Genomic DNA, 27510 nt, shown 5'->3' on the forward strand with positions numbered 1-27510 from the left:
CGTTCTAATTCAAAGGTGATTTGCGATAATAAATCTGAGGTTGGTTGCAAATGAAAGAGAATAGAATCGAAAGGGGAAGAATTCCATCTTATTTTAATTAAATTTTGAGGTATAGATTACAGTTTGTTGAAAAAAAGAAGAAAGTCGAAATGCAAAAAACTGCACTTCCGTCTCTGGAAATTAATGTCATAAAGATTTAGTTACATCTGTTACACTATTTGACGTATCACCGGCAGTTTATTGCATGACAGAAAATCAGAACCCCTTTAGTATTCAGTATATAAAGTGATTCTTAAGGGGAAGGAACTTTGATGTTGAACAGCATCTTAAAAAAGTCATCAGAAGAACGCCTATTGATTTCATCAACAGGTTCCTTTTAAGTTGTGTCATATAGTTTTTGTTTTTGAGATTAATTCGGTTTTGTTCCTGTTTGTTTGCTTGCATGATTTGTACATGAGTACCTGTTCAGCAATGGTTTCTTTTCCAGCTAAAAAAAAAAAAGAGATATTTTGAACGTAGAGAAACTCCAAAGAACACAGTTCAAAATGGTTATATAGTGTAGGATATACTTTTTAACATGGACACATACAAATTTTCACTAATAAATCCTCATCAGCATTTGTTAGCGCTTCTGAGCCAAAGGCTCAAAGAGCTAATGCTATGGCCATTTGTGCGGTGTGCGTAAACTTTTTAGAAAAAGGGCTATAACTCAAGAACCCCTTGGCCAATTTTTTTCAAATTTGTTACAGGGTATCATTGGCCCAAGGGCTTTCATACATACTAAATAGAGGGATGTGACCCTTTAACAAGGGGAGATAATCAGGAAAATACAAAAAAAAATAGTGGTTGCTAAAAAATCTTCTTCTCAAGAACCACAGGGCAGATTATCACCAAACTTACACATAAGGATGAGGATATGTTGTAGATTAAAAATTGTTCAAGGCATTACCCTGGGGCAAAGGGCGTGGTCTCAAGGTCACTTCAAAGTTGACCTAAATTAAAATTTTTTTTAAATTCCTTAAATCTTAGATATTTTAGTCATTATAAGGACTAGGATCATCAAATTTTGACAGTTGATGCATCTTAGGACCTTGTGTCAAGTTGTCTCAAAAGTAGGTCACGGGGACCTACTTTTTGAATTTTGCAGGTATTTATTTTAAAATTAATTTTGATGCATATCTTGGACACTTTGAAGCCTATGATCATCAAAACTTGTCAGTTGGTGGATCATGGGACCTTGAAATGCGTCAACTGAAAAATAGGTCACCGTGACCTACTTTCTGAATTTTATGGCTTATCATTTATAGATATATTTTAAGTTGTTATTTCAAATACCGAGAGGTTTAGAATCATCAAATCTTGTAAGTTGATGCATCTTGAGGCCTTGAAACATATTTATAAAAAAGTAGGTCACAGTGACCTACTTTTTGAATTTTGCAGATATTCAAATTTCACATTTTCAATTTTAGATGAATATTTTGGGCACTGTAAAACCTAGGATCATCAAACTTTGTCAGTTGATGAGTCTTCAGTCTTCGGTTTGTGTTGACCAAAAAGTAGGTCACCGTGACCTACTTTTGGTATTTGACAGCTAAATTACTATATTTCAGACACTATTTGACCTACAATCATCAAACTTTGTCAGTTGATGCATCTTGAGTCTTCGGAGTGTATTGACCAAAAAGTAGGTCAATGTGACCTACTTTTGGCATTTGACAGTTATATTTATATATTTCAGTCACTAATTGACCTACAATCATCAGACTTTGACAGTTGATGCATCTTGAGTCAACGGAGTGTGTCGACCAGAAAGTAGGTCACCTTGACCTACTTTTGGAATTTGATGGCTATATTTATATATTTCAAATAGGATTTGACCTACAGTCATCAAACTTTGTCAGTTGATGGGTCTTGCATGTTCGAAGGGTTTCGACCAAAAAGTAGGTCAACTTGACCTACTTTTGGAATTGGACACCTATATTTATATATTTCAGATACTATTTGACCTACAGTCATCAAACTTTGTCAGTTGATGCGTCTTGCATGTTCAAAGGGTGTTGACAAAAAGTAGGTCACCTTGACCTACTTTTGGAATTTGACGGCTATATTTATATAATTCAGATACTATTTGACCTACAGTCATCAAACTTTGTCAGTTGTTGGGTCTTGCATGTTTGAAGGGTGTTGACGAAAAAAATAGGTCACCTTGACCTACTTTTGGAATTTGACGGCTATATTTATATATTTCAGATACTATTTGACCTACAGTCATCAAACTTTGTCAGTTGATGTTTCTTGCATGTTCGGAGTTCGCTGACCAAAAAGTAGGTCACCATGACCTACGATTGGAATTTGACAGCTATATTTCAATATTCAGATACTAATTGGCTTAAAATCATCAAACTTTGTCAGTTGATATTTCTTGGGTTCTCAAAATGTGTAGACCAAAAAGTAGGTCACATTGACCTACTTTTTTTGAATTCTTAGGATTTAACTAAAGATTTAGAATACTAAGAGGCTAAGAATAGAAATGGTGGGGTTGTACAATTTATCAGAAGAGCGATTCTAGGCCCTTGGGCCTCTTGTTTAATCAACTAACTATAAAAACCAAATATTTGTTCAAATTCAGTAACAGAAAATTCATCAAAATTGAAGCTAAGTGATGTTGTGCATAAAGAAATTGTTTCCAAAATTTTGAACATCGTTTTATATCTATAGATTAAGATATTCTTAGAAATTCAAATGAAGTGCTTGAGAAATGAAGCGAAAAAGGGGGTCAGTAAAAGTCTTACAAACATACAAATATTTACAGTATTAGCTGACATTATCTTAATATTTATGCTATAAACATTATATACTAAGAATGGAATGGACATGTTGTTTCTCAGCTACATTTCCTAAGAATAACTTTGATATAAACTAGTGTAAACATTTTCTTCGTTACGGATGTCATTTAATGGCATTTCACTGTAATTAACGATCTCAATCGGTTACTTAGTGATATTTTGAGTTTTATTCCAAATTTTTTTTAGAGGGGATATTTACCAATTTACCAGCATAATATACTTCATTTGTAATATTTTTCTTTTTTATTGGGGCATATTTCACACCTTATCATAACAACTTCTACAGTTTAGACACTTCTTATAAGGTCTTGACTCACCTGGATAACGACACCAGGGCTCTGTTTGCCTTTGTTTGCTTTTTAGGCTTTTTTTTCCTTTTCTTTCCTTTTTTTGCCAAGAAACATGGTTATTGCAAGTATTATGAATGTATGAATGAATGTTATTTTTGCCAAATCATACCATTAATGTGAACAATTTTTTTTTTAAATTTTACTTTCTGTATGTGACAGCTCATTGTAACATTCATTTTGTTTTGATTGATTATACAGATTAAAACTTACAACACGTGTAGCAGTCTTTCATCATCGACCAAAATATCATTTGCGTCATTATCTTGATAATAATTTCATAGACTCATACACAAAGACCTTGTCAGTTAGATCTCAAAATGATATAAGAATTTTATCATGTCAGGGAGTAAGACACGGAGAGACTTAAACATAACATTGAAAGGCAATAATTATTTTTAAAAAAAAGTTATGTGTTTTGGCCAGATTTCAAAGCAATCCGGTTTAAAGCTTGATGGTGTGTGTCCGTCTGTGTAAAAAACTGGTTGAATTTCTCTGCAATGGTAAGGGTCATTTACTACATATTTTGCCTGTACTTCATCAGTTAGCAGTTTTAATTCCCATAAATACCAGGTTTCTCTGATTTAGTTCACACTTGAATGATTTTGGTCAGAAATTGATTGTCTGATTTATAATCAGGCCGTGCTGATTTTGGCAGTTTCTGGTAATTTCCATAAAATAATGCCTGACATGAATAAATTTTAACTCTATTAATTTAAATTTTTGGTGGTGGTCAACATGTTGGACTATCGGACCGTCGGAATATTGGACTATCGGACCGTCGGAATACAAGGCTTGAACCTTTTTTGTGCACAGATTTGTCAGATTTTACATTATGTGTATGTATTCTTTCTGAGTTGATGCATTGTCTTTATCATATTTACTATTTCAAGAGAACATTGTGATCACTGAGATCTTATTTCAGGAGAAAACCCCCACAGAACCACAGCCTGAGGTATGTTCTCACAATTGGTTGATGATGGTGTGAACCAGAAATCGGATAAAGAAAAGAAAAGGAATATAATCATGATCTTCCGGCAATGTGTTTTAGTTATTTTGAAATATTAATTATATTGTAGTAATGGTAAGTATACCTTACGCAACAAAGTTGTAGAGGGTATAATGTTTTCGACCCGTCCGTCAGTCTGTCAGTCCGTCAGTCCCTTTTTTGTCAGCGCAACTCCTCTGAGACTGCTCAACAGAATTTTGTGAAACTTTGCAGTTAATAAGGACACACTGTGCAGATGTGCATATTCCCAGGAAATTCTGATTCAATAATTTTTCTGAGAGTTGTATCCCATTTGAACTTAGAATTTTGAGCCCGTTTGTCCTTTTCTAGTCAGCGCAACTCCTCCGAGACCGCTCAACATAATTTCGTGAAACTTTGTAGTTAATAAGGACACACTGTATAGATGTGCATATTCCCAGAAAATTCTTATTCAATACTTTTTCTGGGAGTTATGCCCCTATTGAACTTAGAATTTAGAGCCCATCTGTCCTGTTCTTGCAGTAATGCATAGCATTACCATTCATTATGTGAGGCATTTTCAAGCATTGTTAGAGCGTGGGGTATGTGAGCTTGCTCACTTCTCCTTTCTTTTTAATTAAATATTCCTAATGAGTCTTAATTTTGTCACTTCAGTCTGCCGTGAAGGAGAAACTGCTGACGGCAGCCATATGTGGAGTTGTCATGGTAACTGCACCTGTGTTCTTTCCAATTCGTTACATGGCAGGTAAAACAGGACTGTAAACTCGGGAACTTGTCTGTAATTTATGGGGGATGATCTGGGTGAATCATGGCTGTCATAATTAGTAGGTGCAAGGGGGGGAGGATTGCAATAATGGAGTGATGGAGTGAATGCGAGATCTACAGTTCATTAGAAGTAGTATGTTTATACCTGTATTCACATTTTCAGGGATTGTGAATATTCAGCTGATTCTTTTTGTGTATGTTATGTACCAGTAGAAATGCTTGTCAATTATTGTTTTTCATTTTCTGTCTGATAAAAGTAGCATGTTAGGGAAAAAACAAGTTCAAGATATATTTCAGTATCGGTGCTGGACAATCCCTGTATTTTGAGGAAATGAAAAACTCTTGACTTTTTATGTTTTCTGGTTAAGGATAGACAACACACTGAGAAATCTGTTATGGATGAAAAGTGGAGGATATGGACAATAATACTTTCAAATTTATCTCTTTTACTTTAAGGTAACTCCATACTCGCAGTTTTATCTGATACAAGTTTGAAAAATGTATTTATTTCCATTCATTAGAATTAAAACTAACAAATTATCAAATAAAATACATATGTCATCACACTTTTTAAGATACGAGACATACATAAACAGAATCATCTATCACCGTCAGAAAATTGCAATTTTCCTTAAACAGCGTTATCAAAATTTCATACAAACTTGTTATGACGATATAGTAGCATTCATAACAATTTCATGAAACTGTATCTTCACAAAAATATACAAAATATCTGTAAAAATAAAGGAAATTTATCGCATAATAGACTTGATAAAGAAATCAATAGAAACAGAGTTATTACCCTTGGATTCAATATTTCAAAACGTATCGTTGATTATTCATCTATAATTTAGACTTTTGAAATAGTTTATTTTTAACAAGATTTTTTACAATAACTATCGGGAAAGACTCCAACAAAATGTATGTTCCTATTACGCATAAATGTAAAGAAATCATTGATTTTGCAAAATCTGATGACATCACAGGAGGGTGGAATTACTTTAAAAATGCAGTATTACTAGAAAGTGATCTGAAAAAAAATTCAAACTCCTACTACCGTTAAGACTCGAACCCATGATTTACAGCTCATCTGCCGACATGTCAACCTACTGCTACCCAGTTGGCCGATAAGATTATATATGTTTTTTGATGATATCTATATTTTCTTTCAAATTTCGAAGGAGTAAATCATTATGACGATGTATTTTTCCTCCTTAATAAAACATAATTTCTGACCCAACATTTGTCTCTTTTGGTGAAGTAGATTTCAAACTGATTCAGTACTGAGTTATAATAACATGCTTAGTGATGTTATTGTAGATGACGAATTCCTTTACCAGACAAACTGGCTGTACAGAAATCTCTATGTTCTCGTTTGTGTGTCCTTGGTCAGAGGAAAATATTATTGTGCTTGGAAGCTAGGTGAGTTCTGGATATATGTAGCACTATCTCATTAAGAAATGAATTTTATTTTTGAAAATACTTGAGGGTATGAACAGCGACACTTTACACTAGCATACTTCATGAAATGTTTTAGCGCTTTATGGAAAGTATGCTGGTGTGAAGCTTTGCAGTTCATACCCTCGTGTAATTTTTCAAAAATGAAATTCATTTTTTTATAATTTAATTCTTATTGTCTCCGATTGGTCAAATTCCAATTGAGGAATACAGGTTATTTTTGTATAATCTGGTTTGGTCAGCTGGTTTGGTATGGGGACACACCCCCTTGACAACCAGAAGCCGGAACTATTTTTTTTCCTCTCTCTCTAAATTTACATCACAGCACTGTTTTCAGCCTTCTATGAAATAGAAAGTCAACGTGTACAATAAGTTTCTTCGGTTTGATACACATATTGTTTTCTTGTTGTCAATATTAGCATCTACTTGTACCCAAAAATTTTACTGTTGTAAAACATCTTTCTTTGTATGATGGTCAAATAATACATTAAAACAAATATATTATATTCGAATTAATGATAAACGAAAGCATTGTCCTTTTCATTTTGAAATACATTTCTCACTGGGGGAAAAGAGGGGGGAGGGGTGTTTCATTGCTTGATTCGCCTTTCAAGAAAGCAAACAAAACTTCATTCGTCACATTTTATCACATGATGTCAGTCACATTTACATGTGGATCACAATTTGTCACTTGTTTATACATATTTTCTTGTGTTGGATTTACTATTAGCGACACCGTTGCATGCAATGGTAAGTTTTCATGTAGTAGAAATTTTCACAGAGTTAAAAGCCGCAAATTATTGCATTTTCTGATATTTGAAGATTTATTTGGGGTAGGCCTAAACAATGCAATTTCCCATATTTTCTCAATTTGTCAGAGATGAGCGACTTCAAAGTTGATCTTTATCTCTGAAAGGCAGTGAAATACGCATTGTATGCATAGTCTACAAGTATTTTCTATCATGACAAACTTCACCTTCGATACAATATTTTGATAAAGAGGCTAGGCTCCGTAGAAGTAAGATTAAAGATGGTGACCTTCACAGCTAGACGCTTCGTTGTTGCTAAGTGAATCATTGCGCGGTTCAGTTGACTTGTATTTTTTCCGAAATTATGTACATTTTGATAAACAAAGGTTAGTATCTTTGTCTCTTGCATTAAATTATAAGGAATGACTTTAATTCTGGGCAAGTTATACGAGTATAACCTGGTTTTGGTCAGTTTGCGCTTTTTTTTATCAGATTTAAAGTCATTCCTTAAATATTTACATTTTACTTACATTTCTGTTAAAATTTCAAGATGATAAAATAGTCATACTATATTTATCAAGGTTCCTATGTACATTGTTCACATGTATGAGGAAATGGCTATCATTTCAAAAATTGGTAAATGTATTGATGGCAAAAACTATGGAAATGTAAATGTATCATGATAAACAATAATTAAAAACCTCTCATTGCTCTAACCTTGAATGTAATGCATTGGCCAAAATTGTGCCACTTTACCTACAGCTGTTGATGTCTCTTAAGTGAGTGAATTTTTTTTAACTCCACCCCTCACAAAGAGGGTGTATGATACAGAGAGGCTCTAGTACCCGTGATAGCTGCAGGTCCTTAAAACCAAGACCCTGTATCACTGAGTGTTAGCACGATAAAGACATCCTCGCTGCTCAATTAATGTAGAATGTGCAGCACATGTCAAAAGGATCATATCAGGGTAACAAAAGGAAAGGCCGATAGGGAAAAACAACTCTCTGGAAAAACTCATATTGTTATGTCAAGTTTCTTTCATTATTTTCTGTCGTACATATAATTATTTGAAATTTTCATTTTGAATCTATAATTTATTATCTATAACGTGCAGTTGAAATTAACCTTCAGAGTTGGCCTAAATAGCATTCTCCCCATATAAGCACGGATTTTGACATGACTTTTGGCTTAAAGTCCTTCAAGGCAGTCCTGTTTCGAAGATTTTTTCAAATTGTTGTTGATATTTTGATATGTTACAATCTTAAGAACAATTAACTGAGTAGTATTTTTTTAGGAGCACCCTTGTCTTTGGGTTGAAAAAATTGACTAAAAATTTAGGGACTGGCTTTGAACACCTGGTATTACTTGTGCTTAGAATACTGTATATACTCGCCTATAAGTCGGATTTTTTGGAGTTAAATTTTGGTCCAAAACTCTTTGTCCGACGTATAGGAGTGTCCTAAGAAGATAAGTATTTTTCTGGATGGTGTAATGTATAGTCTAGTATTTTTTAAACATCAGAAACATGGACGAAATAAACAAAATAGTAACTGTTTAATTTGTTGAGAATAAAAAGTGAAATATCGATGTCATATCCCAAAATATTATTGGAACACAGCTAAATACATAAGAATATTAATGTGAAATTGATTTGTTGAGAAAAAAAATATCAAATATTGGCGCATTTCTCAAAATATTATTTGAAAAACAGGTAAAAACATTAAAGCATTGATTTGAAATTATCAACCGATTTTTAAAAAAAGTTAGACAGACTGATAAATGGGTCAATGGCAATTCCCTCCAAAATAACCTATAAACTATACAACCGATTTATAGGCGAATCGACTTATAGGCGAGTGTATATGGCAGCTCTGACCACTGCTGGTAGTATATGCTGTAATTGTTTATTGCCATGGTTTGAATCTGCCTCATGTCATGCCTCATGCCACATTTTTATTCTTTATTTCCCATTTTCAACACTTTTTTTCATGTCTTATGTAATCATGTGTATATTTTCCTTTAATCTAGTTTAAATGCGTATCCATTCTCTATATAAAAGGCATTAAAAATGTTAAAAGAGAACACAGATAGTGAAACATCTGTATACAAATGTTAAAAGAGATCACAGATAGTGAAACATCTGTATACAAATGTTAAAAGAGAACACAGATTGTGAAACATCTGTATACAAATGTTAAAAGAGAACACAGAGAGTGAAACATCTGTATACAAACGTAGTCAAGTAGAACTCTTCTCACTATGGTGAATTTTATTCCAAGGACAATAGTCATTCATTTTGCGTTATTCGATGTAAGCACATGTGCAACAAAGAAAAGCATGCCATACAAAAATTGTTGTGTTTGCCTTGTCCAGAACGTCTTTGGGAAAGAGTTCTGTCGTTGGTGAAATACTGAAGAATCGGTGTATTTCTTTGCTGGGAAAGATGTACATATCGGCAATGTTTTATGCCTAAATTGTAGTTAGAAAAGAATAGGATTTGGGTTGGGTTACATAAAGTTTCGTCCCATTTTGCCTGGCATTAGTTATAAGGATCACTTGTATACAGTAAATACAGAGGGGGGTGTCTGATGAATTATCAGTAAATACAGAGGGGGGTGTCTGATGAATTATCAGTAAATACAGAGGGGGGTGTCTGATGAATTATCAGTAAATACAGAGGGGGGTGTCTGGTGAATTATCAGTAAATACAGAGGGGGGTGTCTGATGAATTATCAATAAATACAGAGGGGGTGTCAGATGAATTATCAGTAAATACAGAGGGGGGGGGGGGGTGTGTCTTATGAATTATCAATAAATACAGAGGGGGTGTCTGATGAATTATCAGTAAATACAGAGGGGGTGTCTTATGAATTAACAATAAATACAGAGGGGGTGTCTTATGAATTAACAATAAATACAGAGGGGGTGTCAGATGAATTATCAATAAATACAGAGGGAGGTGTCTGATGAATTATCAGTAAATACAGAGGGGGTTGTCTGATGAATTATCAGTAAATACAGAGGGGGGTGTCAGATGAATTATCAGTAAATACAGAGGGGGGTGTCTGATGAATTATCAATAAATACAGAGGGGGTGTCAGATGAATTATCAGTAAATACAGAGGGGGGGGGGGGTGTCTTATGAATTATCAATAAATACAGAGGGGGTGTCTGATGAATTATCAGTAAATACAGAGGGGGTGTCTGATGAATTAACAATAAATACAGAGGGGGGTGTCTGATGAATTAACAATAAATACAGAGGGGGTGTCTGATGAATTATCAGTAAATACAGAGGGGGTGTCTGATGAATTATCAGTAAATACAGAGGGGGATGTCTGATGAATTATCAGTAAATACAGAGGGGGTGTCTGATGAATTATCAGTAAATACAGAGGGAGGTGTCTGATGAATTATCAGTAAATACAGAGGGGGTGTCTGATGAATTAACAATAAATACAGAGGGGGGTGTCTGATGAATTAACAATAAATACAGAGGGGGTGTCTGATGAATTATCAGTAAATACAGAGGGGGTGTCTGATGAATTATCAGTAAATACAGAGGGAGGTGTCTGATGAATTATCAGTAAATACAGAGGGGGTGTCTTATGAATTAACAATATATACAGAGGGGGTGTCTGATGAATTATCAGTAAATACAGAAGGGGTGTCTGATGAATTATCAGTAAATACAGAGGGGGTGTCTGATGAATTAACAATAAATACAGAGGGGGGTGTCTGATGAATTAACAATAGATACAGAGGGGGTGTCTGATGAATTATCAGTAAATACAGAGGGGGTGTCTGATGAATTATCAGTAAATACAGAGGGGGATGTCTGATGAATTATCAGTAAATACAGAGGGGGTGTCTGATGAATTAACAATAAATACAGAGGGGGGTGTCTTATGAATTATCAGTAAATACAGAGGAGGAGGGGGGGTGTCTTATGAATTATCAGTAAATACAGAGGGGGGGTGTCTGATGAATTAACAATAAATACAGAGGGGGTGTCTGATGAATTAACAATAAATACAGAGGGGGTGTCAGATGAAGTAACAGTAAATACAGAGGAGGGGGGGGGTGTCTGATGAATTATCAGTAAATACAGAGGGGGTGTTTTATGAATTATCAGTAAATACAGAGGGGGGTGTCTGATGAATTATCAGTAAATACAGAGGGTGTGTCTGATGAATTATCAGTAAATACAGAGGGGGTGTCTTATGAATTAACAATAAATACAGAGGGGGTGTCTGATGAAGTAACAGTAAATACAGAGAGGGGTGTCTTATGAATTATCAATAAATACAGAGGGGGTGTCAGATGAAGTAACAGTAAATACAGAGGGGGGGTGGGGGTATGTGTCTGATGAATTATCAGTAAATACAGAGGGGGTGTCTTATGAATTATCAATAAATACAGAGGGGGTGTCAGATGAAGTAACAGTAAATACAGAGGGGGGGGTGGGGGTATGTGTCTGATGAATTATCAGTAAATACAGAGGGGGTGTCTTATGAATTAACAATAAATACAGAGGGGGTGTCAGATGAAGTAACAGTAAATACAGAGGGGGGGGGGGGGGGTGTCTGATGAATTATCAGTAAATACAGAAATACAGAGTCTGATGAAGTAACAGCAGACGAAGGTGCTGAAACCTCTTTTAGAAATCCAACTACCTCTGCAAGAATCACTCTCCCAGTTATTTCTGTTGGAAAAACTAAGGCACCATGTATTATTTGTTGCAAAGTATAAACATTTCTATGCATTATTCCTTATTCAGCATGTTTAGACATTTTCATATTTTTTTTATTTAACAGATGGGGATAGTCCTCTACATCATTTTCATTGACAATAATGTTAACATTCTCTCACACTACCCCCCCCCCCCTCTCTCTCTCTCTCTCTCTCTCTCTCTCTCTCTCATCTTCATTGAGAGGCATCTTCAAATGAAAGATTATCAAATTTGCCATCCTGGGTTGAAATCTTGTCATGGCTTGTCAAATTCATTTTGGGACAAACTTTGGCAATTTAAACATCAGGAAATGATAGTGAGGCTTGGGGAATTTATTTTTCTGGAGCAGGCATAAGTTAAACAGTGTAACTGACTTTACATTTATAAGAAAAAATAATCTGAAATGGCAAATGGTTTTCAGAACAGCCTTTTCCCCTGTACGACAAATATCAGGCTTCTAAAGTTCAGTGTACACACTGATTTCATGTCCTGCGTGGGGATGCAGGAACAGTTTGACTTAAATGCACTGCTTTCTTGTACTACCAATTCTTCTACATGTGGTAATTAGTGGGAGGTATCCAGATCATGTCTGTAAATTCTGTGTAAAGCATAGCAATCATGTACAAAGTTACTTCCCTTTTCTGTACTTATTGTTGTAAAAGAAAATGAAAAACCTTCATCTGACACTTTACAAACTTACACCGTATTGATAACTTTTTTGTCCCCGACTGCAACGCAGAAGGGGACATAGAAATACTGGTGTCTGTCCGTCCCACTTGACTTTGTGGACGCAACTCCTCCAAAACTGCTCGACAGATTTTGTTCAAATTTTGTGGGATTGTTTGTAACCATATGCAGTTGATCATATTTCGCTGCCATTTTGATTTGAGAAATTTGACAGGAGTTTTGGGACTTTGTTAAATTTGTACATGCTACACTATAAGAACACTTTGTGGATGCAACTCCTCGAAAACCACTTGATGCATTTTTATCAAATTTTGTAGAAATGTTTGTCACCATATGTAGTTGATCATATTGCGCTGCCATTTTGATTTGACAAATTTTATAGGAGGTATGGGATTTTGTTGAATTTGTACATGCTACACTTTAGATACACTTTGACCTTGGCATTTGACCTACTTTTAAAAAATTTGACACTGGTCATAACGTCTAAATGGTAAATATTAGAGCTTTCATATTGCACATGAGCATTTCTTGACTGACAAGATCTTTCTACTGGTACCAAGATATTTGTCCTTGTGACCTTGTCCATTTTTGGAATTGGCCATTATCAGAGGATTTGTGTTTCACAAACACATCTTGTTGTTTTGGTTATTGATGACATATTATATGAGAAAAGAAAATTAGTGCACCGGAATACTTACCTTTGCAATCAGTTGTAGGTTTCTGTTAATTTTTGTACTTTTTTATGCTTACTGCACCCTCAGTGGATAGAGTAGATCTGTCAATTTCTCTATTGACTATCAGCACCTCCACTCAATACAGTTAAAATTACGTACTGCATTGTATATCAAGATGTATCTCCTAGCAAAACTCTATTCAGAATTAGTTTTTTGCACTGGACATTCATTGAAAAATAGGAATTGCCTCTTATATTGAAATGATTGATTAAGTTCTTCCAAATATCTCTAAAACTTTTATTTCATGAAAAAATTGGAAACAGATTAGTTGTTTCTAGACTATTATAAACTAATTTTGCAATGTTTCCATTTTGTTCTTGTTTCAGGTGAAGCAGTGAATAATTCAGCCGGCTTAGGTTTTAATGGTTATGACACAAAAGGTCAGGCTCGATGGGACCTCCTAAACAATGTGAAAATCTACGAATTAGAGGTAGGACCTCCTTAATGACATCCAAATCTATGAATTAGAGGTAGGACCTCCTTAATGACATCCAAATCTATGAATTAGAGGTAGGACCTCCTTAATGCTATCTAAACCTATCAATTAGAGGTAGGACCTCCTTAATGACATCTAAATGTATGAAATAGAGGTAGGACATCGACGTCTAAATCTACATGTAGGTTGTACACTACCTGACAATGTCCAATAAATCAGACCACTGTTGACAATATAGCAGTTTTTCTGTTTGTCATTCATATAGTGCATTACGTTTTCGATTATTGCGTTTGACGAGAAGAAACAATGTGTATTCATAATTTTGCCTTTAAGTACTACCAAAACACATTTGCAATACTGAGTTTCAAATATTGAAATTATGAACGACCATTCGTCTTTGCTCAACTATTGGGCATGATGGATTACAATTGCATTTGTAAAATCATTATCTAATTTTTAATACAGAGAGAGATAATTTATATGTTACATAAAGGACATTTAATTTGGAGTTCCAAGTGACTTCCTAATAATCAAGTTTTATTTACTTGATGATGTCAATGAATATAACACAACTAATGCACACAATAATTCAAATATTTTTCGTAAAGTCATTTGAATTAAAGATATCATTCATTCAATTGATGTACGCAACAGTTGAAACACGCATTAAAAAGTCCTTCCTCTATGCAATATTATTTAATTGTGATTTCCCATGCTTGCGCAGGTTTTCATCTAGTATAGAACTTTTGAAACAAGTAGTAAATTGACTAGTAAGCATTTTTTCATGCATAAAACTGTCTCGAAATTGCCCTAAGATGTTATGTACATTAGTAAAGGGTGTAAATAGGGTAGGGGTGGAGGTTGTGAAAAGTATCTGAAAGATCAAGTGCTAGACCCTCCTTTCACATATTCCAGGTTTAATCAAGAATACCTTATTATTAGACTTGTGAATCTGCTCCTGTAACTGCATCAATACTTTTTTACCTTGACATTTTCTTTGACCTTGACCTCACTTTTCCATATTTGGTGTTTAGCTCAGTTTCAAAGTAACTATGGACAATATTTTTATGAAAACTCTTACACTTACTAATGGTAGCTATTCAACTGTGGTATTATTTTGTGACCGTGACCTTACCTGTGACCTTGACCTCACTATTTTATATTTTGGTCTTTAACTGAGTTTCAAAGCAATTAATGAAGAAATTTTGTCCCTTTCTGAATATGGCCAGGACATATAGTAGAGGAGTCGATTTACAAGTCTGATTTTAATTAGATTTTTGTTTGTCATGTCAGTTTATGATATCCATTTACTTGTATATAAATGAGGATTAGCATTTCATGTGAGTATAATTTTTAAAAAATTTTCGTTAGAAGTAATTTTGAATAATGTTAACCTTTCTGTTGATAGCTAGGCAACATATAACCAATGCCAAATTGCTATATATTAGTCCCCTACGACGAAGTCGAAGAGGACTTTAGGTTTGCGCTCCGTCCGTCTGTCAGTCTGACCGTCTGTCCATCAGTCCAGTTTTCCGCACTTTTTTTTATCTGTTCTTGCACATATTTATTTTATATTTGGTATGTTGCTTTGCCATAATAAGTTACAGATCAAGTTTGAATATGGTCCCAGTCCGTTGATTTTTCACTTAGTTATGGCCCTTGGACTTAGAAAATAGCATGAATATCAGTTTTCCAGACTTTTTTTTGTTGTGCTTGCAGATACTCATTAAATATTTGGTACAATATTGCTTTGCCATAACAAGTTACAGATCAAGTTTGAATTTCATCTTGATCCGTTGATTTTTCATTAAGTTATGGCCCTTGGACTAGATAAATAGCATGAATTGTTAGTCTGCTTCCAAGTTTCTTATCTCTGTAGACAAGAGTACTACACTCATTAAAACATCTAGCATAGTAATACAACAATATATATCAATATAGCTAAATTATTTATGATCACCTACATGTCACACTTTATTGACTTGGTTAAAAACCTAAACCTAATTATGAATTTGTATTTTTTCCTGGTCTAGTCTCTACTCGAATAGTAGTTGATTTCCAACCATTCCAATCCTGGTACCCCAATTTTCCCTTTTACCATAACCTATATAATGAACTTTGAATATTGTTGTGGTACAGCAATTTTTACAACCGGTAGGGGACTATGTAATGCCATGCAATACTCTCAGAATGCTTGTCTTTATAGCAATTTTCTTTGAATAATATTCAGAGTGAAATGAATGGGTGATACTTGGGTTAAAAAGTTTAAGGATAAAGACATTTTGAAAAAAGGTGACATTTCTTTTATTACAACACTTCTCTTTGTAGTAGTTACCCCCTATAATATTGTTGGTTATGTGCAGATACCCGATGGGTGTGGTCATTATGACACGAGGGAGCGCATTACCAACAATATTATATGGGGTAAGTGACTTGTACTATAGTTTACTATTATTCATTATATTTTATTATTATAGCTTTCGGGAGCGCAATCGCCTGTTTACAATATATGGTGCCATTTTTTGTCTTTACACAGGGCTCGAAATTAGCAAGAAATACTCGCAAATTGCGAGTACATTTAAAAAAAAGGCGAGTAAAATGAGTGGGCACTCGAAAATCTTAGCGAGTGGTGATTTACAAACCATGATCGTATCGTATCCGTTTTATACGGTGGTGCGCTATTCGCTTTTCTTTAACTTGCACTCAGAATCATACAGATGCTTACATGAAAGACCAATTTCAACAACCGTTTCTATTCGGATTTGTTTAAGAAACTCGATGTCAAACAAATGCTTTAGAGGTCAGACATCGTATTATGAAGAAAAATATTGACATGTGCCACGAGTCCTGTTTACTTATAGGGGTGATTTAATTGAATTCCAAGATGAGGTTTTTGTTATTCATTTATCTAAAAAGAAATCGGAGTCTATGTTTTACCAAGTTTTCCAGTAGTCAATTTTATCAGAATGTCCTATCTACATTAAATAAAATTTATTGTCATATGGAGGTCGGGTTGTAGTGATGACAGGAGTACACTGCTCATCGCGAAGACGATTATCAAAAACGTTCATGGGACTCATGATCGTGCTGCTTATAAACCATGAATCCGGGATTCGCTTTGAAAAATCACTAGTGACACTCCTGATGTGGCGTGAAATTGGAAGACTTTGGATCTAGACATGTCTGCGGTAAACAGGTTGTGGATTAGAGGTGCGATGGTCAAGAGACCTAAACATTGCACCATATGACTTACGTAACTTAGTGTCTTGTCCAAATGATGCCTGTTGACCCACTAGGCTCAGTAATGATGGGGAAAATCATTGATTTTAAAAAAAACACGAAAAAGAGTACTGCTTCATTATTTTTATTTTAGCTCGTAGGTTTTCATTTTAGCCTGTGGATTTTTTTACCCACAGGCTAAAATTAGCCTGTGGTAGAAAAAATTTATTTCGACCCCTGTTACATTACACTTTGTACACCATATATTTCTATTAAATGACTTTCTATAACCAAAAAATACCACGGTATGAACATTAACTATTTGTAAAAAAAACTTTTTTGAATGCATAGAAATGTTTGGACTTTTGGTTTTGATATTTTTTCCTCACATTTATTGATTTTCCGACTTCTTGTACCGGTATTTGCTTCAGAAAATTGAAATTAGATACAATTAAAATTCTAAGAACCCATATTTGTGCATTTTTCTGTTTAAAAATTAAACAACATATTTAATTGATGATGATAGTTACTCTTTTAAAAATCCTATTTGATATTCTTCGTTGTAATACATATTTTGACTAAATTGTCTGGGAAACATTTACATATATATACAATTAATTAAAAAAAATCGGTGAATCATAAGTGTAAAAAAAAGAAAAGAATTCTATGTCGCGAAACCATAATGTCTAATTGACTTCACTCTGTTCGCAAAACAAGTTTATCTCTCGGACGCGTTCTTATCACGTGACTGGGTCTTGTCTAAAATCTTTAGAAATGATACCTGTATTTCTACTGACACGTGTTTCTCGACTTGTTCGCACACATGGAGGAGAATATGGAAATAGAAAGTCTTTGGGACAAAAACATTGACGATATTATCTTGTCTCAAGCTTCAAATGAGATTGAGTGTGAATATCTATTTGGAGAACTTAGTCTGAGTCAGTTGTCCGTGTTTGATATGTGCAATTTTGATCTGGAGGAACTTCATACAGTGGACAGTGATGTTGTTTTTTTCGAGTTTGTGGGCGGGGTTTGAAGAAAAGTGTGGGTTATGTACAGATAACCCACACTTTCAACTTTCAACCAAACTATGGTACAAGCTGATGTACAAGCCATGGAAATAATGCATTAGATTATTAAGGAAGAGTGTTAGAAAGGGTTTCCTTTTTATTTATGTGTGATATATGAATTGTAAACAACTGAGATTTATCTGTATTAAAGCTTTTAGAGTAAATAACAATAGAGAAGTTCTTATTTTGTATACATTTGTGATATGACTTGAACACAACTCAGATTTACCTGTATAAAGGCTAGCACCACACCAGACAAAGTTCACTGAAGGTTTAAACCCTGATACTAGCACAACAAAGTGAATTCCCTATTGTGAAAGCTCTGCATTTCTCTCTTTTAATTCATCAATAAAGTGAATGAAGAAGTGTGCAGCAACTTTCCCTCTCCACTGAAAAGCTTAAACGTTTTTTTTACATGAAGATATTTCCCCTTTAATTGCCCCTATGGTCATCCTTAATCTGCATGATTTTCTTTTAAGGAGGTATGCTACACCAGAGAAATTTGATGTAGATGAAAAGTGGAGGATATGTTGAACAATATTTTGAAGTTGAAAATTTTCAAATTGACTTTATTTTGTCAAAAAACACAGTTTTAGTAGAAGGTACTCTGAAAAAAATTTAAAAACCCTTGCTGGACTCGAACCCGAGACCTACAGTTCAGCAGTCAGTATTCTAACCTACTGAGCTACTCGGCTAGGTATTTAAATGGAAAAGGAAAAGTCAAATATTGCTGATATCGATTTTTTCATCCATGTTTTTAAAGGAAGTCAGCCATTATGACAATGTAGAGTACTACCTTAAAAAGAAGGTTCAGTATTTTAATTTTTTTCACAAAATGAAAAAATTCAACCTGTTTTCCATTGTGAATGGGGCAGAATATCAGGCCATGAGAAAGTACTGATAATCCCAGGTTTTTTTTAGCTAACTTGAGCCAAAGTCTCATGTGAGCTTTTCTGATCATGTCCGTTGTTGTTGTAAACTTTTCAAATTTTCATCATCCACTTCAGAACCACCTTGCCAATTTCAACCAAACTTGGCACAAAGCATCCTTAGGTGAAAGGGATTCAAGTTTGTTAAAATGAAGGGCTATGCTCCCTTCAAAATGGAAACAATCAGAAAAATGCAACAATAGGGTGGGGTTATTTAAAAATCTTCTCAATTTAAGAACCACTGGGCCAGAAAAGTTAAAATTTCTATGGAAGCTTGCTAACATAGTGCAGATTCAAGTTTGTTATATTCATGTCCCCTGGGTTTAGAGTGGGGCCACATAGGGGATCAAAGTTTTGCATGTGAATATATATAGGAAAAAGTCTTTATAAATCTTCTTCTCAAGAACCACTAGTCCAGACAAGGCAGCTTTCTGGCAATTCATGTTTGTAAAAATCATGGCCCCCGAGGGTAGGTCAGGCCACAATAGGGGATGAAAATTTTACATGCGTATAGTAGAAATTTTTAAATACGGGCCAAGGTGCCCCGGGTGAGCGATGTGACCCATAAGCTCCTTATTCTTTGTATTGCATTACAAATGTCACATCGGGCAGGGCATTCATGTCCTGTGGACATATCTCTAGTCTTTTCTGATTTGTTGAAGTAGAGAAACATTGAAGAAAAAAGCACACAAATACAATGTAGAAGGCACAGAAGTAAAAAACAACAACAAAAAACCTCAAGCCTTTACAATGATCAAATGTTTTGAATTTTATTTTAATTGCAGGTATCAGATAGTCTAAAAGTGAACATAGACTGCTGGAATATAACAACTTTAGTTTGGCTCCGCCGTGTAATCTACGATCGTGTGCCCCAGAAGTACGGCACCGTAGCCACCTTCATGGTCAGTGCTATCTGGCACGGATTCTATCCCGGGTACTATATCTGCTTCACAGGGGCAGCTCTGTGTACTGTGGCAGCCAGATTAGTAAGTACAACATCACTACTCTTGAACCAGTTCTCAGAAAAGTAGATTTTAAAATTCCAAGGAGTACATCTGTATTGTTTCAATTCAATAATTTGGTATACAATTTTTACCTTATTTGTATCTATCATTATAGAATTTAAATGTAATGTACATTGAATGTGATTTTGAGTATAATGAATTGAGAGTTGTTACATACAGATCCGGTCTGTACGTCTGTCTGCCTGTCCATCAATCGGTCAGTTTATCTGTTAAGAGTCTCACTTTGTGAGAGAAGACATCTGGCTCTGGGGCCATAAAATGTAGACAATCTCACTTTTGATCTCAGTCTCCCTTTCTCACTATTTGTTCCTTCTGTAAAAGTGAGACTGAGATCAAAAGTGAACTTGTGTATAAAGTTGTACGACCCTAGAGCTCATAGCATAATGCAGGAAAGTGATTTGTTAGCATTTACAGAAGAAATTCACATTGAATTTTTATGCCAAATAATATTTGATTTCAATGTATTTAAAGGGACTGGTTCACGTTTTTAAAAAAAAAAAATATTTTTCATTTTTTATGTTAAACAAAAAATATAATTCATTTTATATTGACAACCAAACTTTTGACCTTCTGAATGCAAGGATAAGAGCAATTTGTAAGTCTTAAATCAGTGTTATGTTAACAAAGACTAGTCTTTACATGTTTGCAAACAAACCAGTAAAAGGTTTAATTTTGTAATTCAAAGCATCTTAATTTTGCAGTCACAAATTTATCTTTTGAATGACACATTTTACCTAAAGAATACTTGAAATGTTTTATATATACATGTATAGATATCCATTTATTTTGAAAACTTTGTAAACAATAATGCACTTCAATCTTTGTTTACATAGCAGATGACTCTATGCAATGAGCTTCTGTCATAATATATAACCTTAATTTTTTGTGAAATCTTTTTAAACATATTAGAGAGTAGACTTTGATAATTATAACCCCCCCCCCCCCCCCCCCCGAACGAAGTTCTGGGGGATATATAGGAATCACTCTGTCTGTCTGTGCAGATTCGTGTCCGGGCCATAACTTCTTTGTTCTTTGACTTAGGCATACCATATTTGGCACACAGGTGGATCACCATGAGACGATGTGTCGAGTACCGTATATACTCGCCTATAAGTAGGATTTTTGGGAGTCAATATTTGGTCCAAAACTCTATGTCCAACTTATAGGCGCGTCCTAAGAAGATTGATATTTTTCTGGGAGGCGTAATGTAGTGGGTTTGTTTTAAACAACTCCGACGATTATCATGGACTACCACACAAATGATTATTGTTCACAAATATCTAGACATAGTGTATTGTTTATGTATTTTAAAATCATGTATAAAGTACAAGTATTTACATATTTTTGTTCAGTTAAAAATTATTTACCCGTAACTAATACTTTCAATTCAACTCATCTATCGTTTATCGGTAAAATTGAATCACGAACCCGATTTAATATTGAAATATTCATACATGTATGTATACCGACTGAAATATATTTCATAAAAAAATGAATATTGTTAACAGATAATTTAGATTATCATTCTTGACTCTTAAAAACTCTATTGTTGATACAATGAATTATACCGGAATCCCACAGTAACAGTTTTTGCAAGGCGTGTGCCACTAAGTAAACACGGTGTCAGGTACTGGTAATTAGGAGACCATAATTGCTTAGATAAACAAGGGATCATTGCCCATAACAGACCAAGGGTTGCGTTTAAACCCCTAACACATAGGGCTTGGATATTGAGCACCCCATAATTATCAATTTCTCAAAATATTTGTTGAAACATAGGTAAAAACACTAGAGCATTGACTTGAAATTGTCAACCGATTCTGACAAAAAATTGTACCGACTTATAAGCGGGTCAATGGCAAATTCCTACAAAATAACCCTAAAAAATACAACCGACTTATAGACGGACCGACTTATAGGCGAGTATATACGGTACCTTCATGACCTCTATATGACCTTGAACCTTGACCTCAACAGGGTTCAAAATTAACTTTTTCAAGCACTAGTCCGTATGGACTAGTCACTATTGACGTTCACTAGTCCGCAAAGCATTTCACTAGTCCATCCAGTATATCATAACAAATGATCTTCATTTTATTCAGTAGTATTTAATGAAACCAAACACATCACAGTTGCAAGCAATTCAGTTTCTGACACCTACAGAAGAAAAAGACCACCATACTTGATTTTGCATTCAAGATTTTCAGAAGCATACAGTAACCTCCGAGTTAATCCTTTTATATACGTCCATAAGTGTGTTCAAGATCGATGTTCCTGTTGATTTCATGTTCAGTTCTTCGAGTCACAAGAGATTGAAATTTTATCAATAAAGTCAATGAAATTCACTCGATTGACCAAGCCATGAGCTATAGTGTTACTAACTCCTGTGTTAGAGTTGCGAATGACGAGAACATGTGCGCACAAAAGTGCATGTTCTTGCACTTCGTACCCATTCTCGTGGTACGTACTCTCAGCATTCATAATCGGAAGGAATTTGTGCTCGTTCAAAAAACGGCGGTCTCAAACACACTCCATGTGTTTGAAAGATGTCGTAGTTACGCAAACACTTAACCATGCAGGTAGACGTCCATAAGTTCAAACATCTAAGAGACTCGGACAAATCTTGCTAAAATCTAAACCAATTCAATATTGATATCCGGATTTTCACTAGTCCGTACAGACTAGTGCTCTAAAGAGTTTACTATTCCAACATGTTTTTTACTAGTCTCGGACTTACGGACATGAGGTAATTTCGAACCCTGACTCAAGGTCAAAATTAAAGGTTTTTTACAATGGATTCGTGTCCGGGTCATAACTTCTTTGTTCTTTGACATAGGCATACCATATTTGACACATGAGTGTATCACCATGAGACGATGTGTCATGTACCTTCATGACCTCCATATGACGTTGACCTCAAGGTCAAAATTAAAGTTTTTTTTACAATGGATTCGTGTCCGGGCCATAACTTCTTTGTTCTTTGACATAGGCATGCCATATTTGACACATGAGTGTATCACCATGAGACGATGTGTCGAGTACCTTCATGACCTCTATATGACTTTGAACCTTGACCTCAAGGTCAAAATTGATTATAGGGTTTTGACATAGTTATACCATAAGACATGGGTGTATCACCATGAGACTATGTGTCATGTACATTCATGACCTCTTTATGACCTTGACCTTTGATCTCAAGGTCAAAATTATAGGTTTATGCCATGGATTTGTGTTCGGACTATATCTTCCATTTTCTTCTACAAAGGCATACCATATTTTGACACTCAGGAAAGAGGTAATTTATACCTATTAACAACACCCTTTGGGAGATTGGGGTAAGCGGGGGGTATTCTTAGTGAGCATTGCTCACAGTACCTCTTGTTAAAAATGAAAAATAAAATGGGAGTTTGGTTGTGAATCGGTCCCTTTTATGCTTCTTAACAATATTACTTACAAGTAAGTAAGAGACATGGTAAGTGTGAGTTGGCTAAATGTACACCAGACTACACATTATGTAATAAATTTTATCTGCATGTTTACATACTAATATATACTTACTTACTTACTTAATCCACTTCGTTTCATGGGGGACATAGGGCAACCAAAGTAGCTTTCCACTTTTTTCTGTCTTGGGCTATTCTTTTGGTTTCTCCCCATGTTTTATTGATGGCCTGTAGCTCTGCATTGATCACTAATATATACATTCACCAATAAATGTACTGCTTGTGGTGACTTAGTGGTTAGTGCTCGCTTCAGGAAGTCCTGAGTTTGATTTTCGATCTTGATGCGGTGTAAACCTAGTAAGTAGTGAGCGTCACAGGTCTTTTGGATATGACATAAAAGTGGAGGTCTTGTGTTATAGTGGGCATTGACACAATATATAGAACCCTCGCTGCTATGACCTTGAGAGACATGCATAGGTAAAAAATTGTGCCACTTACAACTCACACTAGTAACATTTACACATGAGTGAAAAATCCTCACATGGGACATAAAACCATCATACAAATTAGCATGTGTAGTACATGTACATACAAAAGTAAATGTTTACATGCAAATGTAAATGTTTACACACAAATGTAAATGTTTACAGTTTACATATAAATGTCGATGTTTACACACAAATGTAAATGTTTACAGTTTACATATAAATGTCGATGTTTACACACAAATGTAAATGTTTACAGTTTACATATAAATGTCGATGTTTACACACAAATGTAAATGTTTACAGTTTACATATAAATGTCGATGTTTACATATAAATATAAACATACAATTGTACATGGGTTACGTACATATGGAACAAAAACAAAATGAAAAAGATTTTTTATTATCTGATTTGACATTGTGCATACCAAAACGTTATTTTGAACAAAAGTGTCTGAAATATTCCTTGCAGGTTCGCCGAAATGTTCGCCCTTATTTTATGCTCTCTAAGCAGCACAAGTTTACGTATAACTGCGTCACACTTGTATTCACGAAGTTGAGCATAAGTTATCTCACTGCTCCACATTTTCTTCTCAATCTTTGGGACTGTGTCAGACTGTTATGGTGAGTCCAGCTCCTGAAGCAACAACGCTTCTTCCTGCATTTCCAGCTATGTTTAACTGCCCATGTGATGTTTGTTACTATGGTAACTACAACGTAAAAGGTCTTTTGTATAAAAAAAAAAAAAAAAAAAAGTTTTGGTTAACTTGTAGGAATTTATTTTTATTTTGAATTTTACAGTGAAACACCTCAGAAAATGTTGTCAAGCATTCAGTGACACCTTCTCAAATGACATAGATTACATACAATATACATTGTACTTGAAAATCATGTGCTGAATAACTAAAAGTATGTTGTATTGGAAAGCGATTTTTTTTTTTTTTAGACTTAATGATTCAGAATGAATGCTAGATAAAAAAAACCCCAGATGTTAATGATTGAAGACTGCAGGTTTTTAACACCATGCACAAAAATTTGCACCAACATACATCACATGCTGCTCGTTTATTGCAATGCAGTATAATCAACAGTCATCACATGCTGCTCGTTTATTGCAATGCAGTATATCTAACATACATGATCCACTCACAGCTTCCTTGTAGTCAACACAGTTTTACTTTTTCAGATGAGAAGAAACGTCAGGCCTCATTTTCTTAATTCTCCAGAGAAAAAGAGATTGTATGATGCTGGGACCTTCTTCTTCACTCGCTTTACAAATGTTTACCTGGCATCCAATCATTGTTTGCTAGAATTTGTACCTTGCTTAATACTACTATGGTAAGTGAGAAAATGAAGCCCACAAAAAGTGGTACGAGAAGTCATCTAGCTTTGAAAATGAAAGAATTCCAAAGTTTTGCTCATTCAATAAGCAAATTACTATGCTTTATGGCTTTTTAAAAGTATTCTCATTTCATAGATAGGTGATGGTTGAATTCAAATTGAACTGGTAGTATACTTAGTCAATCAACTGTAACATTATTGGAGGTCAGGGATTGTAGCTGTACCGGTTTCATTAATAAATTACATACTTCATAATGTATTATACAGTACCCGCAACGTTATTCTTGACATGATAAACGATAGAACATGATACACACACGATAGGATAGGATACACGCACGATACGATAGGATACACGATAAACCTGATAAACGCAAAACCTGATAAACGATCTTCACGATAGACCTGATAAACGCAAAACACGATAAACGATCTTCACGATAAACGGAAAACCTGATAGAAATGTTGTAAATTTAGAAACGGTTTAGACGGAACGAAATTTTGATACCTACAACATAATTACATTATGTTGATAATAATATTGAAGGATTTCAATGTTCATTATATACCTACATTATGGACAACACGGATTTCTTGTTTTCCGCGTTCTTGCGATGGGAAAAATCTAACGCGGTAATCTATAGGTAAATCAGGAAAACCGCGTTCTCATCGCGGGATGACTATCGGTTATCTGTCCCCGTTGCGGTAACATTTGTTTAAAACATTGATCGGTTTGTACCTTATAATTTCTTTAATCCACGGTCATACGTTTTTTTTTTTATTATTATTATTTATGTTTTTTATGCCATCACAGCTAAAATAAAAAAAACTAAAATATATACAGCATTGAATTCATTATTTGATATCTATATGAATTTTCTCAGCCAATGATTCTAAAACTTATATTGTCACCTAATGTTTGATATATAGATTATACAGGAAATTAACTAAATGTAATATAATGTAGTGATATCATGCTTCAGTAGTTCTCTTATGCTAATGTATATTACCTTGAATATGAAATAAAACCAAGTATTACTTTGTGTGTAGCAAGGAGGGGGTTATTTTGCATCAAGCTCTAAGTTCTTATGGCTCATTCAACATCTCAAGTTATTTTCATAACGACCGCTTTAAAAAAAATCAACTGCACTATACCTGTTAGATATTTTTACACTATCAATGATAAATGATAGTCATAAGTAATTGGAACACATTTATTTGAATTGATATTTTGTTAACAAAACATAAATAAACTGTTTAAAAAACATAAACAAAACCCGGCTTGTTTTAAATTCGCAATTTTGAAATGCCTAGTGTGTAAAAAATTCAAATAATCATCAAACCAACATAAATTTCCAGTATTTACACGTACGACTATTGGTACATGTGTACATGTACAAGTAAAAAAACAAAACAACGATGACAGTGGAATCATGCCCAGTTGATCAGAATTTTGGGGGGTGCAACACCCTTGCATCCTTTTAAAACTTAATCTTCTAAATGTGTGAAATACAATGTCCCTGGGAATGTTAGCTGTCAAAACACGGGTGATACACAAAATCAGATATAAGGACGCGCACAAGTTCAGCAGTTGCTATATAAGTAGCATACAGGTGAAAAAAATCGAAAGAAAAAGAACCATTATTAAAATATACATGTATGTGGTAAACAATGTAATTTACTGATTTTCCCTTTCAAATCGGAACTCCCTATTTTTTTGTTAGTGTTAATTACAAATAATTGTTTCTAGACAAACAAATGTTTATGAACTTCAGATGAAGGAGCTTTCAGATTTACTGTCCTCGGTTTGCTCGACAGACCACTGCCTACTTTCCAGACTACTTAGAATTAAATTGTGATAAATTTTCACTCTCTCTGGACAGACAAATAGCCCTTCTTCTGCCTTAAAATCGACAATTTTATGTTCTCCTTCAAATATACCATCTTTCCTTGATTCCTAAAAAAAACTTCTTTAACAAAACGAATAAAAGTTTCGGAAAGTATCGTACTTTTTCATTAGATTTTATATACGATCCCGATAGTTTCCAAAGCTACATGATAAACCATTTTCACGATAAACGGAAAACCTGATACACGCAAAACACGATACATGATAGACCTGATAAATGCAAAACACGATAGAAAACGGAAAACCTGATACAGGATAGGATACACGCACGATACGATAGGATACACGCACGATACGATAGGATACACACACGATGGAGCACGATAGGAATGTCAAGAATAACGT

At 34.6% G+C, this 27510-nt stretch overlaps 1 protein-coding gene across 1 annotated transcript in view; it reads left to right on the top strand.

The window, feature by feature from the left end:
- Positions 1 to 27510, top strand: part of LOC125683343 (lysophospholipid acyltransferase 2-like) — a 65218-nt gene that overhangs the window by 24379 nt on the left and 13329 nt on the right. The window contains exons 6-11 of the mRNA XM_048924405.2: positions 4119 to 4148; positions 4836 to 4926; positions 6267 to 6368; positions 13633 to 13736; positions 19746 to 19946; positions 25102 to 25253. Of these exons, the coding sequence (XP_048780362.2) occupies positions 4119 to 4148; positions 4836 to 4926; positions 6267 to 6368; positions 13633 to 13736; positions 19746 to 19946; positions 25102 to 25253 (680 nt within the window). The remainder of the gene's footprint in view (positions 1 to 4118; positions 4149 to 4835; positions 4927 to 6266; positions 6369 to 13632; positions 13737 to 19745; positions 19947 to 25101; positions 25254 to 27510) is intronic.

The sequence above is a fragment of the Ostrea edulis genome, chromosome 6 (assembly GCF_947568905.1).
Source record: "Ostrea edulis chromosome 6, xbOstEdul1.1, whole genome shotgun sequence".
NCBI classification, from domain to species: Eukaryota; Metazoa; Mollusca; class Bivalvia; order Ostreida; family Ostreidae; genus Ostrea; species Ostrea edulis.